This window comes from Pseudopodoces humilis, chromosome 6, assembly GCF_049639895.1.
Source record: "Pseudopodoces humilis isolate 2021_Gansu_Grassland_sample_001 chromosome 6, ASM4963989v1, whole genome shotgun sequence".
Classification (NCBI taxonomy): domain Eukaryota; kingdom Metazoa; phylum Chordata; class Aves; order Passeriformes; family Paridae; genus Pseudopodoces; species Pseudopodoces humilis.
Window position 1 is genome coordinate 46,224,588 of NC_142205.1, and position 24,137 is coordinate 46,248,724.

A 24,137-nucleotide genomic window follows, 5' to 3' on the forward strand; every position below is an offset into this window, starting at 1 on the left:
CTCCCGTGCTTTATGCCGGCACCGCGGGCATGACAGCCCATCCATAAACCACAGTAAATTTGCTCGGTGTTCCGGAGCTGCCCCGGCGCGCCCAGCTGCCCCTTGCCCCTTCCCCAGCACCGCCCGGCGCGGCCGCCCCTCCCTCTGCGACCCTCGCCCTCCGAATTTGTGAGTCTGATGTCCTGCACTGCCTGCATACATTAAGTAAAGAGAGCCCCCCGCGGCCCGCAGGCCGCCCCTGCGCCTAGGTGAATAAATTATGCCGCTGAGGGCGGGGATGCGGGGCGGCGGCTCCGCGGCTGACAGCGGGGCAGCGCGGGCTGCCTGCCGCCTGCGGGCTTCCCCGCCTGGCGCGGCGCGGCTGCTGGGCGCCGGCAGGCAGGTGGAGCGGGAGCAACAAGTCCTCCGGCGGCGGCGGCGGGGAGGGGAGCGGGAGGCGGAGGGGGGGCGCTTCCCGCCCCGCGCCTGAAAACCTCTCTGACAAGTGGCAAAGCGCTCGCAGAGCACGCTGCTCCCTCCGAAGGGCGGCAGGAAGCCGCGGGGGCTCGCCTCGCACCCAGCCCCGCTGCCGGCCTGTGGCTCGCCGCCTGTGCCGCGGGGTGGGTCGCGACCCGCTGCCGGGCGGTGCGCGGTGCGGAGCGCGCCGCCGCTTCGCCTTCCAGGTGCGGGAGCCGGCTGCGGGCTTGGCTTCTACTTGCCGCGGTTTTTTTTTTTTCCCCCCTTCTTTCCGATCACTGTTTTGCCATTTTGTTATTTATTTTCTCCTACTTCGTTGCCGTTATTTTTTGTTTTCGTTGTTTGTAAACTAATTGCCTCCATGGGGGGCGGAGGAAAGGAAATCAAAGCTGCCGCAGCTGAAGGGTGTGCGAGCACGCTGGGGAAGAGCCGAGGAGCCGCAGGACAGGATGGCAACGGGAAGCCCGGCGGCAGCGGGAAGCCCGGCCCCGGGAAGCGCGGCTGCGGCGGGGAGCGCTGCCCGCGGCGGGCCGGGCCGGTCGGCTCCGCGCTGGCCGCGCTCCTCTCGGCGCTGGCCGCGGCCTCCTGCGTCTACCTGGGGGTGCGGACCAGCGACCTCCAGGCCAGGGTCGCGGCCATCGAAGGCGCCCGAGGGGGCTTCTCTGCCGCCGCCCCGCTCCCGCCGCTGCCCGGCTTTTCCTTGGAGCAGCTGAACGCGATGATGCAGGAGAAAGTGGAGCGACTTCTCGCCCAGGTGTGCGGGACGGGGGTGGCCGCTGCCGTGCGGCGGGCGTGCGGGATGCTCGGGGCGGGGGGCGGCCGAGGCCATGAGGGGGGCGGCCGGGGGGAGCTGCTCGGGTGGGAGGTGAAGGGAGAAGCGGCGAAAGTGAGCCCGCATCCCTAGGGGGCGGCGGGCGCCCCGGGCTGCTGGAGCGGGCGGGATGGGGATGGGGATGGCGGGGGACCCCTGCGTTCGCCGCCCCCGAGGCGCTGTGCTTATCTGTGACTTGCCGCCGTCCCTGCGCTTCCCGGTTGCGGGTGTCGAGGAGGCAGAAGGACCGGGGTCACTTGCGGCGGCGGTGGGAGAGACCCCGAAGTGTCGGGCTTTGCTTTGTTGGTGTTGGGGTGGTGAGGTCACCCAGACACCTTAGGCCGAGTCCAAGCCAAGAAGCCCCCGCTGGTGCGTGCCTCTGGCACAGCGGTAAATTCCAGTTTGCGGCCGCGGTCGGGAGCGCTGCCCGTGACGGGGCTCGCTCGCCAAGTGCCCTCATGTTGCTTCTCTCGCCCCCAGAAATCCTACGAGCACTTGGCAAAGATACGAGTAGCGAGAGAAGCGGCTCCAGAGTGCAACTGCCCACCAGGTAACAGGCACAGCTTGGAAATCTCCTCTCGGAGGCTTCTAACTCCGGCGTGTTTGGTATCCCAGGTTTTTCAAATACACTTAAGTCGGATCCAGGGGATACTTCTTCAATCAACAGCTGTTCCTTGGGTGGAAAAGGTGTAAAGCCCAGAATGATTTGTTTTCATTGTGTCACTAGATTGGCATTAATGCTAATAAAACCCACCCATTAGGCTGGATGTTTCCAAACAAAAACACTTGCGAAGAAGTTAATGATCTACTCTAGCGGATGAAATATATTCTGTCTTAAGTGAGGTAGTACTGAATCAAGGCACTGTGTGCTCAACTTGGGAAGTAGAGCGAAAGTCCCTAGCAAAAATATTGAACAATTTATAACATGGATTGAAATAGGTGGAGGGTCTGTTGCAAGTTAGCAGTACATGAGCTTTTTTCAGTCTCGTTTTCCTGTAATCTTGGTGGAAAGTAGTTTCCCTAAGAAAGAATTGCAGGTTTTTCCTACTGAAGGTTCAAAACTGTGTGTGCTTGTGCAATCAGGGATATTGCTTGACTTTGGAAATGGGCCCTTCTAGTACTGCACAGTTGTTCGTACATTCACGCTGCAATGTTTCTGGGGGCTTTGTGCTCCTTTTTGATAGTCTGGTGACTGTCAGTGTTGTTTTACCTTTAGAAACTACTTTTAATGTATATCCAAGTTGATTTAGCATCTTAGGAGTAAAAATAATGCCGGTGTTTCACGGGGGGTGTAGGAGTTTCAGCATCCCCTGTGATGAGGCATACGGGATGCAGAGGATGCTGTGCATATCCTCTCACTCCATATGAAAAACCATCTCCTTTACAGGTGGAATATCAGACTGTCAACAGGACTTAAGCTGATTATGCTTGCCAGCAGGATGTGTGATAGTACTTGTATATAGGGAAGGAGCTCTCCTTGTTTAGGATTCAATTCCTGCCAAGCTCATCAGTCTGAAGGGACTACCAAATCTCTGTTAAAGCTGCCTGCAGTGGTTAGTACACTGTTTTTGTGATGATCCAGCTGAGAACAGAGTACTTACTTGCTGGTGTAGGAGTTGCCATGGCTATCATGGGAAGGACGATATATCTGACTAGGTCTGTGTTAAAAGGGTGCATAGAATTACTCAACTCCCCGTTAGGTTTGGTAAGGAACATTTGTTTCCTGCTATAGGATATATATTTTTTTTCTTTTGGGGCTAACATAAGCAAACTGATCTTATTTTTTCTGTTGCTTAACTGCACTGAATTACAAGATGCAAGTTTGTGCACAGAGATGAGAGTTACTCATCATGTTGTTTGGAGTGATGCATTCTGTGAGCATGAAGTTATGTTTAATTTGATGCTAAGATCTTTCACTTTTTCATTTTCCTTGTTTAAATCCATCTGTTATGATATTTTCACTTACTCTTTTCCTACTAAAGGTCAATATCTACTTTTTCATGGTGGGTGTTATATGCTGCTTTACTTCTTCACTACCACTAGAGCTCCACATTATACCAATTTTTATCTGACCTTTCTTCTTAAGTGCATATTATCAAATAGATAATGAGCAGCAGAATATTTCTCATGTGCATTGTAAAAATCCTCACTACGTGGAAGTCAAAACAATTTGGGGAATGTATTTGAGGGATCAAGTTTTAGAAGATCAGGAAAACTTATAGGAATCACTGCAAAGTTAAAAAAAAAATTGCAGAGAGGAGGGATTAGAAATGTGATATGGAGCTTTTCACCTCTTGGTAGCTGTTTCAATTTGGAAGCAAGTTTTGTAGTGACTGAAAGATGTTGCCATGTGGTAGCCTCGTTTTGCAGTTGATGCACTCACGCTTGTTGCCAGTGGACAGGTGTCTACCTCAAAATGGCATCATCTTGGGAGCCTTGTCTGAGAGAGCAGGGGCTGAGTGGCACCACCACCTGAGGACTGTGCCTTCCTAACGGCAGGCATTAGGCAGAGCAGGAGGGGATAGAGCAAATAAATCATTGTTTCTTCATTTGGTTTCCTCTGTTAGAATTCCTTTTTGACTGCGCAGGATGGGCTTTTGTTTTAATCCTTAATGCTGCTATTACAAATAGATACATTCAAAAACGTGTTTGGTTTAATAGGAAAAGTATAATGGTACATCAGTGGTTTTTCTGTTGCCTGCCATTTGCAAAGTCGGAAAGTACATTGCCTCTTTGCCACGTGGCCACCTTTTGCTTCTGTATTCTGCTCAACTTCTTAATTTCTTTCCTGTGTTTCTGTAATAATAAAATACATGTCTGCTAGGGATGACTTTGTAAGGCCTTCGTGGTACAGAGGTGATTTTTGAAATGTCTCTGTGGTGTGAGAAAAGGTCACTGCTGAATGGCCACCGGAACAGTTCCATCATCCTTCTCTTTTAAGAGGAATAAAGATTATTTAAAAGTAGGTTACATTGTTCTCTACCAAAAGAAGAGAAGGAAGTTCAATCTGCAGACAGGAGGGTGAGATTGTGGCCTCTGGTTCAGGATTAAAGTTATGCATCTGGCATAGATGTGATTAGCTTGAGATTTTCATCCTCTTTTGCCTCTCCATGGTAGGAACCTGCACATTCAAAGGGAAGTGGGTTGAATGGCTCAGATACCTGTGGAAGATTCACAAGCTTACAGCTTGCAGAGCAGTCTATATGTAGCTCCTTTTAATTCAGCAGTAGCCCTGAATTTTATCTAAAGTGAAGAGTGATCACATTTCTCTTTAAAAACTTTATTTTCATGAAATACGATTTTTCTTATTCTTATGCTCTGTTTTCTTCTGAAAGAAACATGATGTGAGGTGATGTTAAGAGTTTTGGTTTTAACTCTGTGCAACTAAAATCAGATACCAAAGATTTTGTAAATATTTTAAAAATTACAATAGCAGGCATTCTTTCTCCTCTTAGAGCAGAGTAATAAAGTTTGAAAAGTAAATTTGTGCTGACATTCCTCTTAAATTACCTCAGCTCTAATAAGAGTGCCAGCGTAAATCTCGTGCTTTTAGCTGGTGCTGCAGGCACTGCTGGTAGTTGGCCTTTTGCACATAGGACTGGGAGGCAAATTGAGTGGCTAAAATAATTTTAAGCATAATAAATTAATTTTCGTTTGCCAGATGTATTTTTTATTTTAAGCTGATGTTTTTCTACTTAAAAAGATGAAGAGAAAATGTAGGTGTGTTGGTACTTATTTCATACTTCTAAATCTTCCTCTAAGTGGCTGTGGGAGCATAATCAGCTCTTATGAGGAACAGTCCAGCACCATGCTGGGTATTTCTTACTAAGTGCCAAGAATTACACAGTTGTGGAAAGATATACAGAAAGCACAGGGATACTCCTTATTCAATAGAATTCAAAGTTGTTTTTTTTTTGTCGATTTTTTTTCAGATTTTCCTCATCCCAAAGTCATTCACATGTGAATGTACCTGTAGACTTCAAGGAAAATGGACATGTGCTTACATGTTTTAGTCATCTGATCCTTTATACATTGTAAGGGTCAAGTTCTGGCACTTGCAGTTCTGTGCCATGATGTCTCACTGTGTAAGTGGTCCTCAGAGCGTGCTCCTGGAGTCAGATAATGTTGACAGGAGTAGGAGTCAAATCCAGTAGTACAAGAAGTTAAAGCTTTCTCAGCAGGAGGGCTGGCAGGTGATTATGTACAGTTCTGTGTGTCCCTTTTGACCAGGGACCAGTTCTAGGAAGCAATTACATTTTATTTTTCCTTCTTCCCTTTTTAGGAAGACCTTTGTAGTGAATTTATTCCTTAAAGGAATACATTTCTTTAATTCTCCGTTGACAAAGTATAAGTTACATAAGAGATATCTTTTTACTTCATAGCTATACAACACACTGTATATGAATGTTCACTATAACTTGAATGTAAAGTTATGGGGTCTGTAGGGTTTTTGGATTTGTTTTGGGTTTTTTTTTTCCCTCCCCAGAACATTAGCTGAACTTCAGTGTTGGATACCTGTCAAAGTTGACTGCAAATTTTATTTTTCTTCAATGCCACAGGTAATGTTTCTTTGTTTGTTCTTTCTCTTGTATATTTCCCATCAGGAAATGTACAATTTTCTTGATCTTGTGACTTCAGGGCCTTCAGACTCTTTTCCTTTCTGTAGCTTCATACTCTTACTAGGCACCAACACTTGGATCAGTCTCTCTTAGCCAGCTGTTTTTTCTTGTTTTTGTAATCATGTCACCTTGATCCTCTGTTCCAGTCCTAGAGAGCTTTTTGGTTTGGCATTTGAAGTACCTCCAGTTTCACTAGGCAGTTTGCTGCCATCAAGTTTGTTTCAGTGTCATTGCATTCATATAGACCTGTTCATTCAGGATGAAATGCCATAAGTCAAGGGGATTTTTAAAAAATTTTTTAAATTTTTTTTTAGGGAATATAGAGTACTGATAGGTCTTTTTCTTGGTTGGTTACAGTAGTTCTAGTGCAAAAACTGTGTTCTGCAGCTAGAGTTCTTCAGTGAGATGATGAGTCTGCTATACGTATTTTGATAGCAGCATGGATGGCAAAAATCAGTGTATTTTCTTAGAATCCCAGTGCTATTTTTGTTGTCTTAAGCATCTAAGGTTTTATTTTGACATGCAATGCAAGTACAAATCAGGTGCTTTTTCTTACTTCCACAAGGACTGTTCCCTGGAGCATTTCAATTAGTGAGGCTGGAAGAATGGAGGAGAAAGCAATTTTCAGGATTAAAAGAAACATGAAATTGGTATCAGCAGGGTATTATTCTTTTAATTTTTCTCTTTTTTTTTTTTTTTTTTTTGTTATGCTTACAGTGAAGCAGTCCTGGAAAGACTGAAGAGGTAAAGGAAGAAAAGAGGAGCTGACTTACGTGTTTACCATACCTAAGAGAAAATGCAGATAGATATAAAAAGTATCCAAAGTGATTTCTTTTCCTGTTACTGAAAATTTCAGAGTGTGCTATCTAAACCTTGCTCCCAGCACTACTTATTTCTGCCATCTCTGTATCATCTGTTTGCTGAATGCAGTGCTCAGCTCTAATTTTGTAATTTTTCTGACAGGTCTCTGAGTCCCCCTTTCATACCTTCAGTGGTTTGATATTTTTCATTTCAGTTCCTAGATCAAGATGTTTATTGATGTGCAGCAGCATGCGACCTTCTGGATAGTCTGTCTTCTTTGGATGACTGCTTAAAGATACTGTTTCCTCCCCACAAAATAGCTAAATATATATTTTATTGGCTAAGGGGTGACCTTTTAATTCCCTTCCCTCTGGGCAAGGAAGTAGGGTGTGCAACATGATGAATGAAACATAATGTGGCTCAGAAGAGAGCTGATTGACAGTGGACTGCACCAGATTTCTTTCTTTTGTAATATTATTGATCTCAGCGGTGCTGTAGCAAAGGTTGATTTGACCGCAGAAGTGTTATTAACAAAAGGTTTTTCTATGACCTGAGTTGAATAAATTCAGACTTGGGCAGTTATGTAATACAAGGCATGTTAGAAGGAAGGCTTGATTATCTGCACTAGCTGTTCTTATAATATATAAGGATAATGTTAAATATATTCTTATATATGTTCTTATACTTCCTTATTTGTGGCACTGGTCCATCTCAAACTGCTGAAGTGTCAAAGCACTTCATGTACTGTGAGTGTTGCTGTGGGAGAAGTGGCTGGTAAGCCCACTTACGGAATTATACTTGTAATATCTGTGATTTGGTGTTGGTTTTTCTTTTTCTTGTTGTCTTTCTTAAATTGGGAAATACATGCATCTGTTTCCTTAAAGGGTCTCTAAGTCCTATATAACTGAGTTCTGTTTAGCTATACTTGCACCCTGTCCCTTTCCTTAAAGCTTAGTGTGTTCTTGGAAATGTACTGCCAGAACAGCACTGATAAACCTGTGTTACAGCACTCATCTTCTTTCTCACTCCCTTCAAAATTTACTGGCTGCAGCTCACCTGCCTGTCTTGTCTATACTTAGCACAGCAGAAAAACAGCTAAATCTGAAAACAGCATGACTGACAGAAGCTGTTTTTATAGGGTCTTTTAGATTACCAGGTAGAATCATATAACTAATGTGTTCAAGTTACCAACCCTGTGAAATCATCCGTCACATTTTAGTGCACACAGACCTTGAGTCATGTTGCTAAGTACGGTCTCTTCAGGGAAGGCTGGTCGAAACAAAGCACCTTTCCCCTTCATCATCCCAGCTGATTTCCTAAGTCAGCCACAAAACAGGAAATCTGTCTGCTTACTTAAAACTACAAATAAGAGGCATAGAATAACACAGGCTGAGAGAAACACTTTCACTCAATGCAACTGAAGCTGCAGCTTGCAGTTAGAAGATATACACACACACACCAGTGAACATGATGCTGAAGGCTCGTTGTTTGGAAACTTGTGGACTCATGTTTTTACAGGTTAGACTTACAGTAGAACAGGGCCTGCTTAAGTTCATCTGCTTGGGACATTTAATGAGATTAAGTTAAGCAGAACCAGCTGTTTGTGAGAGCTTAATGAAAATAAATGTCAGGACAAATTTTCAGAACAGAGTGTCCAGCTTGAAAGTGCAAGTTTTTTATATACCTTTCATGTAAATAGTGCTTTTTTTTTGGCCCTGTGGACTTCAGAACAACTTTAGAAATGCTGGTCAGGTTGATACTCCAGGAGATCCTCTGATGCATGCTACTGGCCTCTGAAGGAAATGTATCTAGGCCATCGTTGTGAAGTGCTTCCTTCCAGGTGGTTCACAACTCAAGTGGGTAGCCATTCATGGCTCAACAAGTTGTTTGATCTGCCTTAATTTTGTGATTAAGTGTTGCAGCCTCATGTAAATAGTCTTATTAGTTAAAAATAAGTGCTGCTCTGTAAATAGGTGAACATGCAGTGCAGGAAGTTGCTAGCGCATAGGTGTGCCTAAAATAATCTACTACTGAAATATTTCCATAGATTATCTAGTTTTTAGGAGGCACACTACAATTTCCTCCTTTGTGAAGCAAACCGCTTGTTCCATGTGTCGTGTTGATGAAGAAAACCCGATCATTGCTATCTCCTTAACACAGCTATCAAAATATGTTAGAAGACAGTCTTATCTGTGATGTACTCTATAAAACTTATTTTGTCTGCTCCTCCCCTGTTCTTCTTTCCTGTGGAGTTGGAGTTGTACTAAAATTGTTTCATGTTTATATGTGCAGATGTATGTTTATAAAAGGAGGCATTTACTTGTAGTTGGGAGTTCTGCATGCATGTTTGTATGTGTTTCTTCTTGTGCTGGGAAAGCTTTGAAACAGATGATGATGATGCCTTTTAAGCTTTTTGAAGAACTATGAAGTTACTACACAGATACCTGATTTTTTTTTGCTAGATAGAAATATATATTCTTATAATTACCAAAGATGGGAAGACAGCCACTTATAAAGCAAGGAAATAAATTGAATGAAGAAAGAGTGTAATAGCAGAGGTGATAAAACTGGGATATTATTTTTTATTTTAGAATCTTCTGAAAATTGGTGCAGTTATTTCAGTGACTTCTGCTTAGACATGCTCAACCAAGAAGCAATGCAGCTTTTAAGCAATAATATTTTAGCCTGCACTGTCTTTAAAATGGGTCAATCAGTTGACAAATATGAAGAAAGTATAGATTTTATTTCATAAGGTCATAGATGAAGGTCAATTAAAATCAGTGCCTTTAGTTCAATTTAGGTTAGTTAGGCATTAGAATTATCTTAGTTTTGTTATGGATTAATATAATCTTGTAATGAATATATCGGGCAAGTATACTAGAAGCCTTTTTGAAAGATTTATGTATTTTTTTAGGTGCTTAGGAATTAAAATTTGGGGTTTTGAGAATATGACTTGCAAATTTGTTTTCATAGATGTTTACCTTTGTTGGTGTATTTTGGTTGGGATTACAGAGTGGATCACAGATTAACAGATTCATGGGGAGGTTGTAAAGAAGACTGTATATGGAATAATGATAGACTCTTAATGAGTCTAAGTAGCTTCCCCTGCTCTTCTGTGGCTCTTCTACAAGCTCAGCTGAGCAAGTATTGAGGTGAAGGGTGTCAAGTGATCTTTCTCTTTGAACCTCAGTCCTCTTTTTAATGCAGCACACAGGACTGTATACCAGTGTACATATTTAGCAGTATGATGGTTTTGGTAGTTTGTCACACTCTGCCCTATCTTGGACACACAGCAGGCTGCCTGCCAAGTCATGGTGCACAATGTACAACACAGCTCACCTTAGCAGGGAAAACCTGCATAAAACCAGGGGGCTCCACTGTGTTCTGCTGACTGGAATAGCAGGCTTGTGCCAGGTACAGCTTCAGTCTCTTGATGCCTGGGATGTGCTTCCTCTGATCAGCAAAGATTTGTGAGAGCAAAGTGTTTTTCTTGTCTCCTTTTCTTTGCTTGTTTGTTTTGTTTTTAAAAAGAAGTTAATGAACTTGGCACTTTCTACCCTTTTAAATAGTTTTAGTGCTCTTAGGAGTGAGAGGCTGTAAAGTAAAAGCTGTAAATATAATGGAAGAAGGACTGTAGAAAGTAAGACTTAAAACTGTAGTTTTAACACCTTTGCTATTCTACCATTTGCAGATTGTGCCATCTTAAGAACACCCCTCTGCCCCATATTTATTTTTCTCCCATTTGAGTATTTTCAATATTCCTTCTCTGAATATAAAAGTACAGAAGTAAAATCATTCCACAAGTATATGTTAAAGATTTGGGTTTTGAATTAGGTTTCTTTGATAAGCATAGTCTCTTTCTCAGCACACTGTTCTTAAGATTATGCTTGAAAACTGCTATTTAAAAGTTCTTTATAAAATTGGGTGTGGGAAAGAGTGGGACCTGTGTTTGAGGAACACAGTAGAAATTTTGAAAACAGGAAATTGTATTGAAAATTGGAGACCAAAATATCTTGTCAAAGGAGGTTGCCATTGCGGTGGTGACAGATTTGTGTATCTGAAAGCAGAATGGCATCCTGTAACTTGAAGGACACTGACTGAACTCTCTAAAAAGATATTTATGGTTAAGGTCATAGCTGGCTGCAAAAGTCATGCTTGTGCTGGCAGTACTAGTTTTATTGCTAGGAAATGATGTGGGGTTTGTTATGTATCAGTGCCTCAGCTGGATGATGGTAGGGTCCTCACAGAGGACTGCAGTGCTGAAAGTCAAAGTGTATACATCTTAAGTTGAGGAGGTATTTCCTTCAGCTGGAACCTCTAATAATCTCTTGAGAATATGAGAACCAGCTGCTTGAAGGCACTTCTCTTCCTCTCCACCCCATGCCCTTAGTCTGAGTAAGCTCCTGTTCCAATTCCCTTGATCTTAGAGGAAGCCTTGATACCTGAGCATAGGGGTATGGCCACAGGGGATTAAAAGGATAAACTCCATAGCCTGTGTATTAATATTTTCTTCTCCAGTCACAGAGCTTACATCCAGATGATGCCCAATGGCATTGATGTGACAAATACTGTTCGGTGTTGGCTGGAGAATCTGTACTGTCAACTCTTCTGGTGCTTTTTATCGAATGCTTCTTCAATGTTGTTTTCAGTGCCTCTGCTGGTTACTGTCAGTTGAAGGGGGACATGTTGAGACTTATCACTTCAGCTTGACATAGAGGTGATTAATGTACTATTTATTTCATACCCTTCTCCTTTCATACGGGATAGCCTTCTCAGTAAAAATCCTTTCTGGCTCCTGATTTGGTTGTTGCACCAGGAAATGTGCTCTGTGCACACAAACTCAAGTGTAGACCAAAGTGGGGTCATTGTTAAGGTGGTCCTTATGGTGGTGGTGGGCTTGAACTCAACTTTTATTTGTTCTCTGTCCTGGTGGTTACTCAACAGCATGTGTCAGCTAATAATATGCGGCTCTGGGAGCAGCTTTAGTTGGCCCTTACAAAAGTAGTGCTACCACAGAAAAGGACGATGATGTTTGCTGTAGCTATCTGTGTGTGTTTATGAGGACATTTCTGTTCCGTGAAGATCGTCCTGAATACGTTTCCTGAGCGTAGGCGCACAAAATACTGATTCAGAGAGACTGAAAAAAGTGGTATGGCATCAGTTTCTAGTGAACCAGTGCTTAAACAGCCATTGTCAATACTTACTTAGAGTTGGTGCCTTTGTAGTGATGACAACCATGTTTGTAGAAGGCTGGAAAGGTTTCTCTGTGTGAAGATGTTTTTCCAATGCAGCAAGCATGCAAGTGCACTGTATTGCTTTAGCGTAGGGAGAGTAATCTTAAGAGAGATTAGTCTGACTGTTGTGGATTTCACTTTAGGACAGCTTTGCATAATTTCTTAGTTTGAATTCCATGCTGATCCATGTCCTAATGTGTGGTAGAAGGACTTTCTTTTTATCACATTCAATTAAGTAACTGCACATAAGCTATTACAGTGGCCAATTAAAAAGACCTGTGAGCCTTGAAAACTGAGCCACCAGCAATAACATAGAAATAGAGCAAGACTGAAATCTTCACTTTTTTATTATCTCTTAAAATTGGTTTGCTGCTACAAGGTTGTATTTTGATGTATTTCAAACAATTACAGTCCACTTTAGGATAACAAGGAGAAATTAATCTGTTTTCTAATTAATGTGTAGTATAACAACTGAGACACACTGGAAAAAAGCTCTCTCACAGAGGGTTTAAAGGAATACACCTTAGAGGAAATACTGTGCTTAGTGAATTAGAGCAGGGAAAACTAAGTAGCTGTTCTGTATTGCGACTATATTCCTATGCAGGACTGTTAGGGTGGGATAGAAGTCTTCAAATTTGAGAGTTCTTCCATCTGTAAGGTATGATGGATGTAAATACAAAACACTTAACAAAAGTGTGCAAATGACAAAGTATTCATAATTTTGAATAAATTTACTATCTGATCTAGTTGAGCAGAGGTTTGTCTTCTGTCCTTGCCTCTGCTTTCTTATTCTTGTAATCAGTTCTCTGCTCCATTTTGATTCATACAACAGGACATAATCAGTGGGAGTCATCAAGTGAACGTAGTTGTAAAATCACAAACTTGTAAAAACCATCTGGGAACTTTTTTAGAGCATGTTTTTGTTTTAAAAACAACCCATTCTGAAGATTCTTTTTAGTTGAACAGGTGGGCAATGTCAGCTCAAATCACCTATGCATAGAAGGAGCTATTCCTGCTACCACAATTTCTGATACCCAAACAGTATTTCACTTTAAGGTGAAGGTAGGTGAAAAGATTCTTGTAACTAAAACTCTGACTGACAATAATCAGACCTTATATGGGGATGTACATTATTTCAGGCACATTAATAATCCCAAGGATTTTAACTGAAATCAGTGGTTAATCTGGAATCTGAGAGCAAAGTATGGCCTCAGTGTTGTGGTGTTTTATTTTTTGTTTTTGTTTTTTTTTCTTACCTTTGGATCTTTGGGAATGCCTGTTTATGTGTGCAGCCATTGCCATCTACTTTAGCTTTGATATATAGTTCTTTTCCATGATACAAATACTATTTCTTGTTCATTTGTGTTCAGTTTGTTTAGTCTTTTCAGTCTCTGAGGAAGAACATTATGTCTGTATCTATTTCTAGGAATACTTAACTAGTTTTGTAATACTGTAAGAGTTATGGCTGCACTTGGGGACAATCTGAACAGTAAAAATTATTAAATTTACTTATCTTCGTGGAGAAATTACGTATTCTTGCGTCTTAATTCATAGCTCACAGGCCAATGAGTGTTGTTCTGGGGACTGTTCGTTGTTTAAAGTGATTAGATAAAGCTATTGTACAGAGGTGTTCAGAACACCAGTTCTGAGGGTTAGGAAAGAAAGACCCCTGTATACAGCTGGACCTTCATTTTAGTTTCCTTGCCAACATGACTGAAGTCTGCATATGCATATATGTTTCTAATCAAATAGATTTTCGTGCTTGGGCCAGAGGTGATCCCTCTGTTCAAGGCTGTATGTTCTTTTAACTCAGTGAACTAGATCTCTCATTCTCCACTTTGCTGCTGCTATGCTTGAAAATGAAAAGGGAGCACAAATGTTGTCTTTTTTCAAGCTGAACAATCTAAGTGACATCAGTAGCTCCTTGTAAAGGTTATCCTTGGGACCTTTCACTGTTCTGTCAGGTGTCCTCTGGACACTCAGGTAGTCTGATGTCCTTCTGTTGAGGTGCCCCAAGCTGCACTCAGTGAGGTGAGGCCACAGCAGTGCAGTGAGTGAGGCAGTTGTCCCCTTCAGCTGGTGCATGATGCTGTGCCTGATGCATTCCAGGTTACTCTTGGCCCTTTTGGCTGCCAGACCTTGCTGTTGACTCATATTCTAATTGCCACCAACCCAGTCTCTCCAATCTCTCTCTGCAGGGCTGCTCTGCAGCCTCTCCCAGGGTTCACATGTATCCTTAGAGTGCTGAACAGCCATCTCTGTAGTCGTCCCGTGTTGCCTGTGCCTGGTTCCAGTGTCCATAGACTTCTGGAAAAAGATGGTGCTCAGCCAGGCTGTTGAAGTTCTCTTCAATGCGCTTCAGCAGTGTGGTGGCAGAGTGGAGAATACCTCAGTCAGTGCTGATAAAGGAACATCCATACTTGGAAGAAAATTCAGTTATCAAAGACTGAGATAAGCGAGGAGGAATACACCATGGTAGTGAGGTACCTGGCTGGTTTGTAGAGACAATGAAGAAGAGTTCAGGACAGACACAGTCCGAAGAGGGAAAAATAGTGAAAAATAACCTTCTGTTTTTCCATACAGCTATTCTATGCAGCATCTGGAAGAGGTTAGCTTAGGGTGGATTTTGGTGTTCTAGAAGTTACCTCAGTGCTTACTGCTCACTCAGTCTGATCAGTGGATGATAGCAGGGTATGTTGAAGTGTAATCTGCTGAAGGGGCTCCTCAAAAATTAGCAAATGCAAATCCTGTCAAGAAGGAGTAAAAAGGGACATGTCTGTGGGGTGTCATGTCTGAGGCACATCTAAGATGTCCAGATTTAGTGGCTTCAGGGACAGATCACCTGGGGACTTAAACAGTGGCACAAGGTGGGTAAGTGTCCCTTACTTACAGGGTGTCTCCTAGATGATAAATATAGCTAAATAGTCATGGCATATCCTCAGCTTCTGGACAGTGGAGAGCAGGAAGAGTGCATAGCTTGGATGTTGTGACAGAGGGTTCTGTGTGTGTGCTGCTGCTGACAAGGGATTTACAGGAAGATGAAGGCTAGTGGGAACTAGCAGTAAGGTATTCTCTAAGCAAGGCACTGATTGTAATTTCTTTCAATTCTCCATCACTCTCTTCTGGTCTGGCAGCAGGACTACAGAGGCAGAAGCATGAAAATCATGCGTGTGCTGGCCTCCTCTGTGGTGAAAGCAGTTTCTTGAAAGCTGTAGGAAATATCACACTGTTTTATCTCTGTTGAAACATGTTAGATTGTCAAGACCAATGGTTTGTAGTAGAAGTTACTGTTGAGGTCCTAAAGGCACACAGATGGACTTGAATAATTTCAAAAGCTATTATCACCCCTCCTTGCCTGGTCATGGTGCTGTGAGTGCTTTCTCTCTCTTGCATTACTTGCTTTGTGTAGAGCAGGAAGGACAGCAGCTAGGGCCTGAGCTCTGATGCCTCCTATGATTGCGCTTTTGCTAGAAACAAAATTTAATTGTACTCCCAGGTTTTTCTTTCCCAGACATGTAGTTTGTGTTTGTCTTAGTAACCTGGTGGCCACATATTGACATGGGTCATTTTCCTAAAAATGCTGCAAAATACAACCGACTACTGATGTATTGACCAGCAGCAGGCAATTAATTTAATTTGCAATCATTAAATATGCTTCACCTTCTTTGTTTGTTTTGCAAAATGTGGGACTTGACAGAAGAAGAGGGGTGGGTACGATACTATTATGTTGCTGTTAATTATGCCTTGAGATGAACTGTAATTGTTTAACTTAGGCAGTTGCCAATAATAGCACTTGGATAGGGAATAATGTAGACAAAATTTTTCTGACCCTTTCATAAAATTCCTGCAGGTTCCAAAGAGCACTGTCTTCCAAGTGAAGACAGCTATCCCCTCAAATAGGCATCTCCAGCAGCACGGCTTAAATGACAGTGAAGACAGTCAAAAAGAGAGATTTCTTGGGCACCTGAAAAAGTTGGCACAGAGGGATACTCACGCTTCTGTATTGCACTGTCTTTTTTGTATTGCACTGATCTTTGTGTTAGTCTGTGATTTGTCAGCTCAGTGCAACCCCCGTGAAACTGCTGAGTAAAAGTTGCTCAAACACAGCTTTGGTGACACGGAACCATCAGTTTGAAGTCTGCAAGGAATCTGTAGTGGCTTGTGAGGAGAGGTTCATGGAGCCTCTTTTATGAATGATGGATTTCCCAACTTAGCTGTATCCCATCTCCCTTTCTCTCAGTGTGTACTACAAAACAGTCCCAATTTAGGATTTGGAAAGATTAGGCCAAGTTAAAATTTAGTTACGTGCCAAGTTTCTTTTTCCTTTTGTCTTGTGTCAGGGGAGCTATAACAAGTTACACCTACTTGTTATAGAGAATAACTGCAGAGAACCAGATATTCCCAGCAAATAGAGAACCAGATATTCCCAGCAAAGCTACAAGTGCTGTAGCAAAGCTACAGGTTTTCTCCACCTGTTGAGATGGTGCAGATTGTACCACAGCAGCAGCAGCACTTGTGTCCACACCGAGTGAGGTTGCAGGGCTGCTTCATGATGGGAGCATACACTTTCCATAGGCACAGCGAGGGGGTATTTACTTGTTGCTACTTTACTTTCAGCTGCTTTGGTAAGAGAAGGACTCCTCTTTTGTGAAGTGAAATAGGGTTCTTAATAAAACAACCATCTTATGAAGAATGACATTGTGTAAATACATACCTTCTAAATAACTGGCCCCCATTTTTCTTTCAGAAATGCAATCAGAAGGAAGGATAGAACCAGTAGTTCCAAACCACAGATGTTTGTGTTTTGGTAAAATACAGTTTTTGAAAATATTTTAATTGTGCTGTCCAGTGATTGAACTGAATAAAATTACATTTTTTTTTCCACAGGGAAAGTTAATTACATTCTCTTTGATTAGCAAAGAAGGGACATATATTAATTTTCCTAAACATGCTGCAAAATACAACTACTGGTGGACTGACCAGCAGCAGGCAGCTCATATTTATTTGCATTCATTATGTATGCTGCATTTTACCTTTCAATTACTTTTCAGTTGTTTACAAAATACGATCATATGACATTGGTCTTTCCAGGGTCTAAAAATGCTTCTTGGTTTAACTATGGGGAGAAAGAGTTCATTACTTACTCTACTGTCAGCTGAGAGCAGTTTCAAAACAATGAGATGGAAGTCAGTAGCATTTTATGCTGACATGACATACAAGGTAGTATGAATTTTTTCTTTAGCGCAAGACATCTGTTATTGGGGTCAGTGACAATATTTTTTACTAATAACATGTCAGTACCACTTCTATTTGCCCACTCAATGTGTGCATCAGGAGTGAGAGTAAATACAAATCTTGCTGGTTTGCTTGGTTTTCAACAGCTGAACACGCTCAATGCAAGTAATTGTTAACAGAGGCTTCCCAAGGGATGAACTATAGGAAGAAAGTGTACTTAAAAGTGTTTATAGATAAATTCTCTTTCTAACCTGTACTCATATTTAGTATATTTTTCAGTGATAATTATTAGAAAACTTGGAATTTGTTCAGGGATATTTTTTAAGAAAAACAATTGGTTTATCTATAATATACAATCATTTATCGTTACCCAGACTATCAGTGGAAAAAATTTTAAACAGAAGAATAACTAGGAAATTATTATAACTTCAGAAGCTATAGAACTCATAAAATGTTTGGAACTTAAAAAATCTTAGAACCTTACTTGCCAAGAAAGGTGAAAAGATTGAAAACTACAGAAAATTTGTCTGAGAGCAAATACCTCTCTTGACATGAAACTTTAAGAAAAGTTTAAACAAACCAAAACCAAAAAAGCCCCCATTTTTACTAGAAAGCTTTTCATTAAAAATTTGATAAATGGCTGAGTGAAACAGGAGATTGGTTATAGGCAAAAAAACATCCCCCAGTGCTGTACAGCATTCCTAGATGCTTGTGGTCTTACAGGATATCAAGGGAGTGGAGGCATAGAGTGCTTAGAGTTTTATTACTGTTTTCTTCTAGCCTTTTTACAGTAGTTATTGACCTTCTTACCCAAGTGTGTCCTCTTAAGTTGCAAGGAAAAGCAGTTCCTTGCAGCTAACTTTGTGAAATTTTATCTTACTTCCATTAGTATGGAATCCAAAGTAATTTTTCTCTGGAGGCTTGATCTCTTATTACTTGATTTGATAGAAATATTTTAATTTTATATGAATGAGAGCTTGATAAAGTTTCAGTACTTCATATCGTGAAGCAATTTACAGGGTTCTTGGAATACAGTGCAGTCATTGAAAAATACTGGCCTTTATTTATGAGTGTCTTTTGATTTTTGTTGTTGGGCTGATGAATCCAGTGTTAAGGCATTGAGGATTTAATGGTTGATGATGGAGTGCTGCCCATACTGAAATGCTTAATTTTCAAGGGTTACAAATCTGCTTTGCACAGTGTACAAGTTCTGGGTTGTTACTGGGATGGATTTACAGTACACTGCACTTACTCTAAACCCCTTATAGTGCATTTAACAACTTAAAATAGCTCTGTTCCTTGTCCTTCTGGATAGAGCTGTGGTACTACAGGTTCTGTGGCACTACTTGTTCAACTGACCTTAATTTTGAATTAGAAAATGTATTTACTTAAGCCAGTGTAGGTAAGATATATGAAAAAAACGGCTTTGAGGAATTGAATTATTTGGTTTGCAGGTGAGAGAAGGTTTTTTTTCTCTCTACTTTGCAACTCATACAAACAAGTGGAAAACAAAGCTGTATTCAAAGTAGTTCCCTTCTCCCTGCCTCCTGCCAGGAATCACTTTCAGTAATAACACTTTTGAGGTGGTTCTTCTGATGAACCAGGAGGCAGAACAACCCATTTGCACTTTTGCTGTTTATTTGGTTGCTAGGAGTATTCTTCTTTGCATGTAGAGATGGCTGTTGAGATGTAAGGATATGTAGGCAGGAAAGAAAGCCTTGGTTAATAAAGTGAGACATTTGTAAGTTACTTTCTTGTTTTCCATTAAAATAATGATTGGGCTGCAATTTCTAGGATGAAGGTGCAAATTCCCCAAAGAGATGTATACTGCTGTTGGCTGGATGTGTTAATAGGGTAGGTATTACATATATATGAGGTGCTAGGTGCTTTAGCTACTTATTTGCCTGTGCACCCATACAAATATATTGGCACACTCCTGTCCCTGCATATATGCTTATAGCCCTCTTTTTTTCTTTTTGGAATCAGAATTCAGATTAGCACTTAAATCTCCAGTTGTCACATGCAAATTTCTGGGGTTTGTAGTCAATCCCAGGATAAGAAGTTAAGTGTTCTGCTGTTCTGAGAAACGGCAGACAGCATGTATGTGTATCAAAAGAGGCTGTCTGTGAAATGCTTCTTTGTTGTGTATCATTTGCAGAATTTTGTCCCATTCTGGGAAGCATTTAAGTGCAAACATGGCTCCAATGAGGAGAGTCCAAGCACAGCTACCACTGCCATCAGAAGAAAGCCTGTTGGATAGAAAGGGACCTTCTGGAGTGGTTTAGATTAGGATGGATACAAGTGTACAAATAAGGTTTCAAAGACTTAAAAAAGAACTAAAAAAAAAAAAAGGAAATCTAAGGTGTATAATTATTTCTTGTTCCCTCTGCTGAAGGCACTTATTCTGTAAGCGCTGGAACTGATTTTATTTGATGGATATAGCATCTCTATCACAAAATGTCTTCAAGAGCAGACATGTAAATATCTGCCAGGAGTGGTATCAATAACTTTTGCCCTTACTTTATAGTAATAGTCTAGTTGATATTTGGAAATTATTTCCAGTGTTGCATCTCAGTTGTTTAGATCTTAAACACCCCGTAAGTTAAATATAGTTTTATTGTGGTAGATAACATTGCTGCATCGGTTCTTTTTCATAGATTTTTAGATTTTTTTCATAGATTTTTTTTCATGCTTTTTAGAGCCCCAGTATTTGTTTACTGCCATCTTTACACTTGAATTCAGTTTAAAAGATACGCAGCCTGTAGATGTAGATGATATGAGAAATGTGTATTTTCTCTCCCCCATATTCAGAAAGGAGAAAGAAAACTCAAAAACCTGGGCTGAGTACTGCTTGTGTATGAGAGAATGGCAACACTCTCATTTCTAGTTCTCTCCTGTTGCTTAGAATGGTAAGGTAATATTGAAACATTTCAGTCAGATGATTTTATTTCAAGAAATTCATAGCTTTTTAAGTTGAGGGGTAATTTTCTAAATCTGAAAAATAAACTGCTGCTAACTCAGTTTGGAGGAGAGGGGAGTGCTTTTTGGGCATGTATTTGTTTTAGTAGTGTTGAAATTGAAGTTTTATAGACCTGCTTGCCAGTGTTTGGTTTCTTTCTATTTGGCCTGTATGTGGGATTTTCTGGGTAAGAATTTTTACTTTGGTTTCACTGAGGCTGTGTGTTTCTTCAGTGATATTTTTACACGCAAGTGAAGCAAGTATGGCTCTAGTAAGTACTTAGTTGTTAGACTGTCAAGTCAGAAAAGCAAACATGCCACAGGAGATGTGACAGCAAGTTAATTTTCATAGTACTTTCCTCTACTGTGCTGTTGCTGGCTCAATATGCTACAGTGGTGTTTAGAGCAATTGCATAAAATCGTTGATTTTTAAATTTTTAAATTTTTAAAAAAATTTTTGTTTTGAGGTGCATATTGAAATTGTGAACACTGATACAGCAGATGTAGTTCTACTTCTAAAATACCCATAAAATACATTAGTAAGAGTTAGGATGGAATGCACCTCTGTAAACCCTGAGTACTTCCAAAAACATTCAGAAATGTGTTTGGGGAGCACTTGGGCAAGCCATCCTTTTTATGTATATATAGAACCTGGAATGGGTCTGCTCCCTGTGTTCCTTTAGTCCTCTTTCCCCTCAAACCTTTACCTATTTCCTTCTTCACTAATTATTTTACTTCAGTGGGAAGTTTCCGGCAAGATTTTCCTCATTTCTCCCCATCTTTTCCTTGCACCTTTAAAAAGTTGGCATGGTTAGCTGACTGCCAGAGAGGTGGATGAATGCTCCTTAGGTTAGGAAAAACCGGGGGCCTCACAGCAAGGGGAGCCTCTATTTAGTTTGAGTTGCACTTTCATCAAGCTTGGTGCTTTCAGTGCTTCTTAAGAAAAAAAAGCTTGCAGTCAAAAACATGGTGCTGTTGGCATAGTTTCTGTATATATGAGGTGGCAGCAGTGATTAAACAAACATGACTTTAAAGCGTGGCTGGCTTCTAAAAACCGACTTGTAAATTAACGCCTTCACTGACTGTTTGCTCCGTATGTGTACGAAGATATGAAGTATAATAGACAGAAGAGACAAAAATATGATTATTCCTAGTCCTGTCAGCAGTAAACTGGCTACTATTTCTCCTTAAGCATCATCAGAATTGTTGTGTGAGTTACAAGGCTAATGATTCTTACCCGTGCTAACCCTCACGAGCTCATGTAGCAGAGGGCTCTGCTAATTGAATGTTAAATTATATGTATGTTTGGACCTACACAAGCTTTTTTTGTATTTTTTTTATGACAACAGTATGCATGGAAATGAGAATGATCTTGTCTGGTATTGTGGTTTTTTTTTAAAAATAGGTTATAGATCTTATTTTTTTTTACTTCTTAATAACATCTCTACATTTACTGCTGTATCTTTTAGCCATAGCAGATCTGCAGAAAGACAGAGAGTGGATACAAATATTATGATGTGTAAATCAGAAACGTGAAATGGAAAACATCACTGTTGGCTGTATTGACACGGTAAATTTTCCACAAAACACACTTGCAACCTCCAATAATTGTATTTTTTGAACAAGTTTCAGGTAGAGCTGATCTCTTTTGTGGTGGGCACTTATAGTTTAGCATCTAAACTAGTGTCCAAAATTATCCTTTAAAAAACTTTCACCTGAAATAAGTAGTCTAGAAGTGGTTGCTGACTGCTAAAAGTTGCTATTTGTCAATCAGCCAGCAGATCAGAGAAATTGTACTTACATTGCTGCTGCAAACTCTGAGGATCAGGATATCCACTGTGTGCATATATGAAGTGAAGCATCAATACCAGTGTCTTAGAAATTGTTGTGTTTCAGACCTGGGAAATGTATTTAGGGATTTTGTTAGGAATCTGCAATTTTAAAGCCAGATGCTGGTTTGTAGACTGGCCTTTCTATTTTGGGATACTGATCAGAATGATAGCAATTCTAGCTGAGGTTTGATTCTTTGCTGTTGCTAATGATTATGCCATTGTTATTTATGCCTGTAAATGAAGGTTTTAAAGATGAAAAGAGATGAAGCTTCAGAGGCAGCTTCTGGGACTCCATCCTCAGAGGAGTAAATCTGAGACTGGGGGCGGGTCCTTGCAGGACCCTGCTGTTCCTCTCACGGGTTTCTCTCTCAATTGGTTTGCTTTTCAAAGGAGACAACTGTATATATTACACTAATTAATATATTTTAACAAGAGGAACTGTATTCCCACTAGTTCTTCTGAATTAAAGCCCTTCATGGTAACCTTGGACAAAAGAAATGCTGTAAATGTTTTTATTGCAAGTGATTTTGTATAGATTTTATGGGCTTCTCCTTACCTCCCTTTCTCTTAAAAGTGAGATTAACATTTCTGCAAGAGAAGGCCTCCGTTTGGCCTCATTAACTTTGCTTTTTGCCCTTGGTAGCCCTGTGGTGATGGGAAACTTGTCTGTAGTCTTTGGGGGATTTGTTAGTGTGAAGGGGAAAAGAGGAAATGCCTTTGTGATCTAGATTCATTCAAATGGGAGGGTGGCTGTTTCTCTTCTGTGAAAGTGCAAAGGCGCATAAAAATTGCTTGAATGAGTCAGTTAGGGGGGCTGATTTTTGTAACCAGTGGATTATAGCCTACCTTATGATTTAAACAATTTAACTTTTTAAATTCTATGAAGGCATATCTTAGAACAGCATTTGTTATTTTATATGGTCTTAAGAATGTGAGTCTAAAATAAGAAAATTCTTAATTATGTTGTAACAGTTTTGAATAGGTAAGTAATGATTTTCATTAAATTGCTTTGAGAGGGTTTTGTGACTGTCAGCAGTTTTCATGTGGTTTCAATGTTGGTTTTGTTCTGTTTTGCTTTTAATATAGAGAGCAGAATGTTGATGATGTTTAATGAATTCTAAAGAATTGAGCAGTTTGCTTATCACTTAAAAGTGAGACAGTTTCTCAGATCATAGCTGTGCAGCATAAAGGAAACTTTAGTTTGTCATCAGTAACTTTTTGGGTATAGGAGATCTTGGTGTCTGTCTCTAAACCGTGTCCTAATCTCAGTAAGTATAATTGGCAACAAGCTGCTGCTGAGAGAAGTTTTGAAAGAACAGTCCTAACTGCTTGGAAAGGTAGGAACATCTAGGTCGAGAGATGGTGTATTTCCAAACATAGTACTGAATTCTATTACCATTTCAAATTCAGTTTAGGTTACTAGGCAGTTCTTAAGGTGCTGTTCCCAATGTAGGAGAGACTACAACAGTGATTAACAAATGATATATCAGTATAGTCTAATGTACAGTGCATTTATTCCTTTTAGCAGTATTACAGTGCTCAGGACCTGCTAAAGACCAAGATCTTGCTGCCCCAAGAGTTGTACAAAGGAAATGGGAGGATGGGTGAAGGGAGAGGCAGTTTCTGTTCCTGACAGAAAACAGTGTGGAGAGAAAAAGTTAAGTTCAGTAAAGGCTAGTGGGGACTTCAAGAAAGATAACGAGGAAGCTTTGCTGATCTTTGAAAATGACCTACAAAATGGCAAGGACAGGATGGAGGAAACTCTTTTAAAAGGTAGTGTTTTGAAAACTAGGAATAGTAAAAGCCATCAGATGCTGCTGTTTGCTGTTTTGGTGTCTAGACTGATGTTCTGGAGATGAGATTATTTGAAATGTAGAAGCACTTGATTGGTAAGCATTGATCTATTAGAGAAAGGAGCACCAACAGAGAGGCGGAGAGACAGGGCACTTAGGGATAGAATTCCATACAGGTCCTCACATCTGCCTTGAATCCAAGATTATGTCCTACCTGTGTTCCTCAGTGACCAAGAATTTATACACTGCTTCTGGATTGGGAGACATGGAGCGCAGTTTTGTGAGGGAAGAATCAGGATGCCTGTTTGTATTCTGAGCTGAGAAATAAGAGATAGCTAGGCATATGCTACATATTATCCCTGGGCTGATATGACTTCAGTATGGAATTCTCCATCTTG

At 40.8% G+C, this 24,137-nt stretch overlaps 1 protein-coding gene across 1 annotated transcript in view; it reads left to right on the forward strand.

The window, feature by feature from the left end:
• The first annotated feature begins 817 nt into the window (after positions 1 to 817).
• The window catches only part of COL25A1 (collagen type XXV alpha 1 chain), a 297,565-nt gene continuing 274,245 nt past the window's right edge, over positions 818 to 24,137 (forward strand). Inside the window, exons 1-2 of the mRNA XM_088056988.1 lie at positions 818 to 1,210; positions 1,748 to 1,817. Of these exons, the coding sequence (XP_087913114.1) occupies positions 818 to 1,210; positions 1,748 to 1,817 (463 nt within the window). The remainder of the gene's footprint in view (positions 1,211 to 1,747; positions 1,818 to 24,137) is intronic.